The sequence below is a fragment of the Mugil cephalus genome, chromosome 6 (assembly GCF_022458985.1).
Source record: "Mugil cephalus isolate CIBA_MC_2020 chromosome 6, CIBA_Mcephalus_1.1, whole genome shotgun sequence".
Lineage (NCBI taxonomy): Eukaryota > Metazoa > Chordata > Actinopteri > Mugiliformes > Mugilidae > Mugil > Mugil cephalus.
The window spans coordinates 7,513,066-7,524,024 of NC_061775.1; the positions used below are offsets into that span (position 1 = coordinate 7,513,066).

The following is a 10,959-nucleotide window of genomic DNA, read 5'->3' on the forward strand; positions in this document are numbered from 1 at the left end:
AGTACAACCACACATTATTTACATTTAGCAGCTACGAGGTTCCTCTTACTTGTTTTATGAACTTATTTAGCAGGTTATTTTTTACAGAAGCAGCCGCTTGCTTGCACGTGTTGGAAAAAGAATAAAGCAAAACAGACAAACAGCTCTGTCCGTTGGCTAGTCTTTCACTTTTAGTGTGTGTATGGCGCCATACGAGTGAAATGCATCAAGAACTTGGCCCTTAAACTAGACCAGTGGGCCCCTGTCTGTCTGATCTGCTGTAGCCTTGTGTTGTCCTGCTGCGGGGTTTTGGCGCCATCTTCTGGCGATGTGTGCTCGGTAGTTTATTTATGAGATTAGGTTCAGCTTTATTGTCATTACACATGTACAGGTACAGAGAAACGAAACGCAGTTTAGTATCTAACCAGAAGTGCAATAAGCAGTATGTGCATATAACATAAATAGTGTGGTATCTAAGCGGTATGGTAAAGGTTCTTTTTAAAGCATATGGGCAATATTTACAGATGGAAACCTATGTACAGGTGAGACCATTTACACAGGTGACTGAGCAAGAGACATACAGATATACATATATATACACAATGACTGATTGAGGTACTATGAACATATTATACAGATGGATTTGTGCATTAAATGTAAGTAGACTATAAATAAGACCTATAATGTCATTTACACTAGAGGAAATGAGCTATTGATAATAGATTAGATAAAATAGCTACAGATAAAGCCAGCATTAAACAGTGTATAAATAATAAGCAGTAGCTTATTACATAATACATAACATAGTACTGTGCAAACAGATTGTTTCAAGTGCAGTGGTGATGGTGTAACAGTCTTTAGTCAGTGAGGAGTTGAGGGGTGTGTAGAGGATGTGTAGAGGGGAGCTGGGGGGAAGCATTGGGGCAGAGTAAGGTCACAGCTCTGGGGAAGAAAAGGCTATTTCTCAGTCTGCTGGTCCTTGTCCGGAGGCAGGATGGAAAACAGATGTTGTACCAACATTATTACAGTAAATATGGGAAATAAGAAAGTTATTGGATTAGTAGCTTGCCGAGCTATTCATCTATAAATACACCTCTATAATACATATATATATTATATAAATATAATTAAGAATGACAAACACGTTTTCAAGCAGCTAACAGAAACGCTGTTTATCACTTCTTAAAACTAAAGTTTTAGTAGAAATTCACAACATATTGACAAGACAAAATAACTCTTCCATATCAAAGCTAATTTTCTTAGCGCATCTCTTAACGCACACTGTTGTGTTTTGGTCATTTTCCTCCCATAAAACTACGTTACCCAGCTTCTTTTGCGCCGCCGCAAAGCCTTGTGGGTAGGCTCCCAACGTCCTTGTCCTACCAAACCCGCACACCGAGTGGTTCGACGCAAGGGCTCGGGGATCTCTGTCATTTACTGGTGCTTGAATAAAATCCGATTTTCAGACATGATGGCAGCAAGGTTTCTCCGCCGCGCTCTCCCCGTGCTGAGGCAGAGTCGCTCCTACGCCGAGGCAGCCTCCGGAGCCCCGCAGATGTCCTTCACTTTTGCCTCCCCGACACAGGTACTTGGCCAACGTTATTGGCGAGGCTTCTCAGGCCCGGCTAGCCAGCTACCTTGCACGCTAACGTTATTTTTCGTTGAAACGCACCGGCACAGTTTGCGGAAAATCTCCGAAAGTGACAAGCAGATTGGTATTGATGCAGTTTTAAGCCTCCATTGCTAAACAGACAATAGCAGGCAATGCACGCAGGCTGGTTAGTAGTAGCACTGTAACGTTTAGCTTGGCCAGCTAAGCTAGCTGTCATTCAGTGTCTTTGACCGGCTGTCTGCTAAACTATCATTTGTAGTGTACCTCTTTTCAAGTTTATAAATATCCAAGTCTGTCTTTGACCCCCACATGTTAAATTATGTTGCATTAGCATGAGCGTAAATGCCTTAAACCATACGCAGACCTAGCATGTCAAATGCTAATCTGTAACCTTGAAGTTGATTAGAGTCTAGTTGTATAGTGCTTTACACCTACTCCGCTTTCTGCTGCAGAATGAATCTAGTCAACAGTGTAGTAAAGAAAAAAATGTTAGAGTAGTATAATGCTTTAGAAAACTTAAGGACAAATGCGCACCACCAGTGGTTGTGTCATGTTAGAGTATTTTGTGCTAATGTTCCAAAGCATATTTTGCATTTTCATACCTGTGTCTTAGTTCCGTCATTGTTTATGTTGATCTTTGTTTTTCCTGAAGTGAATGTCTTGTCTGTGTGTCTTCCATACCAGGTATTTTTCAAGGAGGCCAGTGTAAAGCAGGTGGATGTGCCCACGCTCACTGGTGCATTCGGTATCCTTCCTGCCCACGTACCCACCCTGCAGGTGCTCAGGCCCGGTGTTGTCACAGTCTTCAACGACGACGGCTCCTCTGTCAAATACTTTGGTAAGATTTTCCTCAGCAAAAAATGAGGCCAACCGTGAAGAGCCAAACAAATGATTACAGCTCGTCCTTGTTATGATTTCACTGTTTAAATGCTAGATGCCCGTTTAATGCATGGTTTCCTGGACCAAATATTTTGGTGTCCACTTTCAGCTGTTCATAGAAATGAAACAAATTCATAACAGAAAAATACACAATAGAAAAGAAACCTGGAAGTGGGCAGTGTTTATTTATTTTTTTAAAGTGAGGAAGACAGTTTGTCAGCATGTGATGTTAACACTGTATATATGTATCTGTGCAGTGAGCAGTGGGTCAGTAACAGTCAACGCTGATGCTTCAGTGCAGCTGCTAGCTGAGGAGGCTGTTCCCTTGGACCAGCTGGACGCTGCAGTGAGTACAAAGCCTCACCTCACTCACATACACACTAAAGCTTAACTGCACAAACGTTGGACAGTATAACCTAATATACAGTTAACTGTAGTTAACCGTTTCATACCCAGAGTGTAGCTTTGATAATTAGTGAACCTACTTCACTTATGGTGAAATGATATTGACATCCACGAGGTGACACAGGAAAGTGGTTTTGTTGCAGTTGCTCCCATAAAGTGACAGTTGAAAGGAGATGGAGTCAAATACAAATAGAATAAAATAACTATATATAAAATAAATAAAAAAATGTAAGGGGAAAAAAACAGAACAACAATATAAACAAAGTATACAATTTGCAGAGGATGGTTACATTTCATTATAGCAGAGTCCAAAATATAAAGAGAGATTACAGAGGCCGACACTCAGCAGGATGAGTTATTAGGTTTGATGGCTACAGGCAGGATGACATCCTGTGCCGGTCTCTGATGCATTTTGGCTTAATAAGTCTATTGCTGAAGATACTCCTCACACTGGCCAGTATGTTGTGGAGTACCATATGCTAGCTATGACCGATATGACCTAAACAATGTATCCCAATAAATTTTGCCATTCTGGCGTTAATGATAAAAATCACAATAAAAATATGATACTTCCAATCCATGTTTTTGATTCAATGTGTCGCTACTTTCTGTATTGAGAGCTTTAAGATGATACTGGCCAATTAAGTCAAATAAGCTTCTTACATAGGTTTAAATATTCATATCTAAAGGTGTTTAAACTGCTTTGTCTGTGATGTCAATAGCACAACCATTGTTGTAGCCTGAAGCATTTTTTTTTCTCAGTCATAAAATGCTAAAATCTGGGACAGGGTTTGTCCCCAGACATGGGGGACGTCTGGTCACTGTAATCTACCGGAGGATGTGCTTTCTTTTGATGCATTTGCTGACTCTCTTGTACTCTGGTGGTTGTACTTCAGGTAGTGGAATAAATTTGTTGCGTTGCTATTCTTTGCCATTACCTTTTTGACTTTTTCTTTTTTTTTTGCAAACCTTGCATATCGGACAAGTTTGTTCCACATCCACCTTATGACATCCGAACCAGCTCCATATAATTAATGAGGAGCCTCGTTTAGCCATAGGTGAGCTAGTGCTGTGAGCGGCTGCGAGGACGTGTTGTAAACCCACGTCATCAACTCGCATTTATCACATTTATCACAAGATGGCAAATTCTCATCGTGGGGGATTGTTTTTGTACGATATTTTATCACCCATTTCTACTGTATACTGTTTAAATCTGGTTTGTTGTAGGACCTTCAGAGACTTGTCCATGAATCCCTTCCAATGTTGTGTTGGGTGGTACAGTTTGATTCATTGTGAAACATGTCCACCTCATCCGTCTAAGGTTTCCTGCACTTAGCAGCTCATTCTTCAGGGTCAAATCTGACTTAAAACCCTCGTGTCACCATGATGCCACCACCGCCATGCTTCACCATAAGGCGTGATATAATCCGCATGACGACCAGTGCCGTGCCCTGAGAACGCTCCACATGTTACAATTCGTTTAGTCCCAATGTGCAGTTTAAGAAGCAGCACTTTATATACAAAAGTATGTGGGCAAACAATAGAAGTTGCAATCTTTGTTTCTTTTTTTTTGGACACCTGTCAGGGTAAAGTGATTAAACTGTGATGGAATGCATTAACATAATCCAGTCCCTACCCTGGGCCATTGAATGAGTACATTGTAGTCAGCATTACACACAGACACAAATAGAAGAAGAAACTCCATCCTCCTGAAAAAGGTGTGTGTTGATGAAATGTTTGTATAAGTTTACTCAGTATGGTGGATTTATATTGTTTAAAGCCTGGGGAGAGACGGTGACTAGGAGGTTGCTCAGTTTCATGTCTTGTTTTTTCTAATAGGAGAAACTTCTGTGTCAGCCAATAAGTGTGGCCTAAAATAGAACAGGATAGATATAAATAGAGTCGCTTCCATCAGTGGTTACTGTTATTGTGCCGTGAAACAAAAAGTTCTGAAAAACAAAACGGTAACGCAATCCAGAGTGAATCCTGCTGACAGAGTTCCTACGTGCATTGAGCGTTAAAAGTTGCACTGAGGACAGGATTTAATGCAGGTCCGTTGATCGATTGTGTGACATTGTGCATGTGTTCCTCTAATTGCATTCACTGCCCCGGTGTTTACTTTAATGACTAGTCATATAATAGTTGCATTGATCCCCCTCATTAGTACATGTTTTTAATGAGAGATCGATATTTGTGGCGTTTAATGAGTATGACCGCAGCACTGGGGACTTAATTTCCAGAGTTATTTCACTAGTAGTCTGTCAAAGATTTATTAAAATCAATAAGTCACGTTCACGGCTTTTCATGTCCCGTCTGATACGTCCTTCTCTAATGTGGACCTCTCAAGCAGTTTATTTAAGACATGACTTTGATTTGGAGCTGCTGGTGTTTGCTATCCATTGCTTTATTTTAAGTCTGAAACAGTTTTGTAGTCTTAAACGTTGCTTTCTGAGTTCTGCAGCAATTATCTCTGAACCCGATGTGTCCCTGAATATTATAATCTCAGGCGGCTCTGTTGAGCATCTTTGTGGAGGTGGGTAAGAAAACCTGCGTGTTCCTCCCTTTGATATCATTATGATGATGGTGTGGGTGTGTGTCAAGTTTGCAGCAGAGCTGATGTCATAGTTTATCAGTTGAAATAGTTGGAAAGGAGGAGCTTCCTCTCAGAGCACACATGAAGTACATTTAGTCACCATGTGTACAGGGAGCAGAGCTGGTAAATTCTTACTCTTGGTCCAGCACATTCCACGGATGCTTGATTGTATTGAGATCTGGGGAATTTGGAGGTCAAGTCACACCGTGAACTAGTCGTTTTCCTCAAACCGCTCCTGAACCAGTTTTGCTTTGGCGCGACCTCGTTTTCAGTTCAGCGCAGTTTCCTTCCTTTGACTATTTTTGGTAGGTGCTGACCACTCCAGACGGGGAGATTCAGTCTGGAGTCCCTCCTCTTCTGTCCCATTGTCCATTTTTTCTGCTTCTTCTAACTCATCGACTTTAAGAACTACGTATCAGCTCGCTGCCTAGTTTACACAACCTGCACCTACACTTGACCTGCCGGTGGTCATAATGTTATGGCTGATCAGTGTATGAACTCCTCCACTCTTCAACAACCAGTAGGGGCAGCACATGGTTGACAAACGGTGCCTTCAGAATGTCGTTTCTTTGCGGATCTTTTCCATTTAATGAGATCTGTGTGATGCACATCTAGACCCAATACGTCCTCATTGTTCAGCCTGGTCACGCTCTCTGACAGCAGAGATCATCCTTCAAACCCACACGCTTATTATTATTATTTTTTTATTTTTTTTTCTGATTGTGATCTGCGGGGGCGCCTCCCAGCTGATGATAATCCTCCTGATCAGCGCGGGAGCTGGACGTTAACGTCGAGTCCTTGTTTGAATGTCAGTCTTGTTAATGCCGGGCAGGGCCCGTTACGCTCTCGCCGCCGAGGTGTCGCCCGTTGACCTTGGGCAGCGTCACTGTCGGGTCGACTTCGTGGCAGTAAATGAGTTATTTCTCCCTCGCCGTCTTCCACTCTGTAGTAACAATGCACATGGGCCCACACTGTTAATAAGGAGGGAAAGGTCAGTCACTGTTGAGTTATAGCAGATGTGTCAAATCCCCACTGAGAGACCTTTAACTTCCAGCTATGTTTGGCATTTCTCGTTTCTAATCGCGACTGTGACAAATGGAGCTTTCAGAGCAAAGAGGCAGTGGGGATTTTCTCTCCTCTTCTGTCTCCTCGCTTTTGACTCACTCTCGCCCAGCTGTGCCGCTCCGACTTTTACATCCCAATTATCCCTGGTTTGTGTTTTTTGGGTGGTTGATTAGTTTCGCCTTGTGCACTTGATTTTTTTATTTTTTATTTTTTTCCTCTGAATAACGGGCTTTGTTTGGGAGTTATTTGACAGATGACAAGAGACCGGGGTAATAATATCTGCTGTATTTGTGCTTGCTCCTCATATCTACATGTTCTGTTTATTTTTAGGCAGCCAAAGCTAACCTGGAGAAGGCCCAGTCCGAGCTGGCCGGGACATCTGACGAGGCTGCGAGAGCGGCCGTTCAGATCAGCATAGAGGCCAACGAGGCCATCATCAAGGCTCTGGAGTAAACCAGTGGTACGACAGCATGATCTGATTACAGCGATGTGCTCTTGATATATTTCATCTAACAGGACAATAATGCAGGACTATTTACAACTGTTAATGATACCGATTATGGTGGAAATTAGTGCTCACTTAACGCTCTATGCTTATTTTTCCTTCTAGGTAATCTTTTCTGTTTCTTCGATGGAAATCGATGGTCCATCTGTGTTTCCAGCTCCGTCACGTCAGTGTCCAGAAGATTCCATGCTTTCTTTGTACAGTGGATGAAATGAAAAAATAAATTTATTTGGAGTTACCTGGCGGTGGAGTTGGCGTTGCTTTCTTTAAACCTGCTCATGTCCTGTGCTGATTAGTGCGTGTGATGTGGTACATTGACTCAGTAGATAATAATATCAACTTGAGAATCTACGACGCACCAGTGTGTCAAAGTTGCACGCTATTATTAAATACTTGCCCGAATGAGTCACAAAAAGACGCCCATGTCGCGGCGATGCCACTTGGGGGCAGCAGAGATCAGCCGTACTTTGCACGGGGAGGTTTTCACATAATCAGATTTTTCTTCGGCTTCCCGGCAAACCGCAATTTCAGGGAAGGAACCGTCGTTACATTTGTCACACAGCCACGGCTGGATCTGATTATCCTCAGTGTAACTGCTCAAGAGATCCTCTGTCTGAATCAGGTCACTCTTTGTCGGTTTTTGTTTTCACAGAAAGCTTAGTCACTTTTACTGTAGCAGAACCACACGTGGGCTGGAATTATAAGGAATCCGGTGTCGCTACTTTTGAATGTGTTGGCAGACCTTGCAAGTTACGGCTGGTGACGTCAGACTGCTGTGACAGAGCCAGGAAAAGTCCTGCGCTGCTCATCCTGTGGAAAAGCCGGCCTTTCTCGTGTTTCATAATCGCAGGCCCCGGGCCCAGGCTCGCGCTAGTAGACGCTGCCCTCGCTCACGTGCCGACCTGAGGCTTTCAGAGCGCAAACCGCAACCGGTTTAATTTGAATGTCAAGGCTCTCGAGGGCCTTTAACAAGTGCAGGTACGCTGGAAGTAGCGGTGTTTACTCAGAAACGCTCTCATCACTGCTGACGGTGGAGCGGCTACGTGTTTTTAGAGCAGCCTGCATCTTTTAAACTGCAACATTTCCAGCACGAGGAGAGGCACCGTGCTTTACCGCTTTACCGCTTTCAAAAGTGTTGACATCTTTTTTTTTTTTGAGTGATCAAACACTTTTTCCTCAATTTTTTTTAAAAAAAAAAAAAAGAAAAAGAGTTGACAACACCCATCACACATCCTGCTCTCTGTTCTCCTTTCTAATCTGTTCTTCTCTTTCATCAAAACGTCCTTGTAGCGGCTGCACACACTTACTCATCAGTTAGCCACAGGGCCTGGAGACGCGAGTGAGTAACACTTCAGACAAATGAGATGAAACGGCCATGTCAAAACCACCACTTCTTTAATCCAGATTTACGATGGGGGGGCGGGGGGGTGTTGAAACCGAGTTTTCCCTCCATCCTCTTTTCACGGGCCACGGTTTTAACGGCGCTCTCGATGAAAAGCGAAGCAGAAAATGACCGTGTGCTTTCCACATGAGCGCTTCGTGTGTGTGCAGCCGCGCGTATAAAACACTGCTGGATGTTCCCTTTTTTTTTTTCTTTTTTTTTTTGTAGAAAAGCAAAATCCTGCAATTGAGGAAGCGGCCCTTTTGGTCCAGTTGCATCCACTTTTAGTTTTGGTTTGGCGCAGACTACGCATTTAGTGAAAAGAAATGAGTCACTGCGTTTAATGGAGATGTGTCAGTGGCCGACCTGGGAAGCGCTGCGCGTTGACAAAGGGTGATGAGTGCAAACCGGTGAGAGCCCTTACACAAGAGCCGTTTGCTGGTGTTTTGGGGATGGTGAGGTCTGTGATAATAAGTCATCGTCTATCTCCCATGGATGGGAGAGGACTGTAATTAAAAGATTGCGCCGTCTGCACCAGGAGGAGAATAACACGATACACGCCATGACGATCCATGGAGTCATCTTTGTGCTCTAACACAAAGCAGCTTGCAGCTTTGCAAGAGCTCCCTGGGCTTTATTTACTGAGTCAACTGTTGAAGGAATAAAAGAGACCAGCCCATGTGATTCATTTTGAGATTATGTCAGTGCTGAGATGATAGTAAATAGTGGTGTGTCGGGGCGACATGAACAAAGCGCCTTGTAGTCCCTTACAGGAACCGCACGTCCCCCGCACGAAGCAGTTGTTTTCATTCTTCTTCAGGCAAGTCACTCTGAGGTCGCTTCAATCATCAGCTATGGTCAGTGACTGCCTGTGAGGCGTGTGAGGGCACGCTGTGTGAGCGCAGAGACTAAACCTGGGACTGTATGTGCACGCCTACGGCGACGAGTATGTGGCATGCGACTGGGACTGGCAGTTGAGTCACGTCAGAGCCTAAGGAGCGACCGGGTTGGTGGGTGAGTGGGTGAATGAGACTCAGTTAGGATGCCTCCCAGCCAAGACTGAACATGACACCTGTACCTTCGTCATAACTGACACAGCAGCAACTGGTAAACAAATCAGAACTTCATACGAGCTGAATCGTACGGAGTGAGTCACACCGTCATTACTAATGAAATAGAGTGTGACCTCAGCTTTAAAAGGACCTGTGACCGTGAATAACCGCCGCTGATGTTCGCGAATGTTTAGCTCGAACGCGTTCTCATAAGTGTGGTGGCGTAACACCCATCCATAACCTGCTGCTGCTTATCCTTCCAGGTCCCAGCAGCCGTTGGTCGTACACAGCTCTCAACACTCAGAAAAACTCGCACCTAAGGGCAATTTAGAATCACCAGTCATCCTGCGCGTCTGTCAACAAAGCATCTGGAGTTGGGAAACACCTGGAGAAAACCCAACAATCCTCAGGGACGACATGCAAACTCAACCGTTAGCATGGTTAGCTTCTTGATAAGTTATTTCAACAAGTCATCGCTACATTTAATGACCACTTTTGTAATTATTCATGAATCAGTCAATGGGTTAATTACCGCAGTGTGGTTCTAGTGAATATGGAGGCCATTTTTTTTTTTTTTTTAATTTGTTTCTAAGCCGTTTGTGTGTGTGTGTGTGTGTGTGTGTGTGTGTGTGTGTGTGTGTGTGTGTGTGTGTGTGTGTGTGTGTCTGTGTCAGGCTGCTGCCATCAAGGAGTGTTATTGTGTCTGGTCACAAGTTCACCGCACCTCAGATCAGAGCCTGATTAATGCCACACAGAGTTCTAGTAGCATCTCCACATCAACTGTTCAGAGGAGACCGCGCGAATCAGGCCTTTATGGCCAAATAGCTGCTAAGAAACCACTACTAAGGAAAAACAACATGCAGAAGAGATTTGTTTGGGCCAAGAAACACAAGCACGAGACATCAGACCCGTAGAAATCCAGCCGACGTGTCTTTGTGCGACACAGAAAAGGTGAACGGATGTTCTCCACCGTGAAGCATGGAGGAGGAGGTGTGATGTGTGGGGGTGCTTTTTTAAGGGTGACAACCGTTGGGGATTTATTCAAAACTGAAGGCCCACTGAAGCAGCGTGGCCACCACAGCATCCTGCAGAGACACGCCATCCCATCCGGTTTGCGTTTAGCTGGGCCGTCATCTAGTGTCTCCCCGAGAAGGCCAAGAGCGTGCAAAGCAAAGGGCGGCTATTCTGAAGAATCTAATATAAATAACATAAAACAAGTCTATGTTATTTGACACTTCTTTTTGGTTTACTACATAATTTCATATGTGTTCATTCATGGCTTTGATGCCTTTCGCGAGAATCTACTATGTAAATTGTCATGTAAATAAGGAAAAATAATTAAATGAGAGGGCGCGTCCATCAGTGTTTCACTGATACTGTAGGTGATCATCAACATTATACAACCTGGACCGGGACGTCGCATGCTCTGGACTTTTGGTCAGCATTTGTTTCTGCTTAAAAGGGAATCCCCAGATAGTAAAAAAAAGA

At 43.7% G+C, this 10,959-nt stretch overlaps 1 protein-coding gene across 1 annotated transcript; it reads left to right on the forward strand.

Moving 5' to 3' along the window:
- Positions 1–1,329: 1,329 nt before the first annotated feature.
- On the forward strand, positions 1,330–7,281 carry atp5f1d (ATP synthase F1 subunit delta). Its single transcript, XM_047588378.1, has 5 exons — positions 1,330–1,564; positions 2,276–2,429; positions 2,728–2,816; positions 6,864–6,993; positions 7,144–7,281. The coding sequence occupies exons 1-4, from the start codon at positions 1,448–1,450 to the stop codon at positions 6,984–6,986; spliced, it is 483 nt and encodes a 160-aa protein (XP_047444334.1). The 5' UTR covers positions 1,330–1,447; the 3' UTR covers positions 6,987–6,993; positions 7,144–7,281.
- Positions 7,282–10,959: the final 3,678 nt, after the last annotated feature.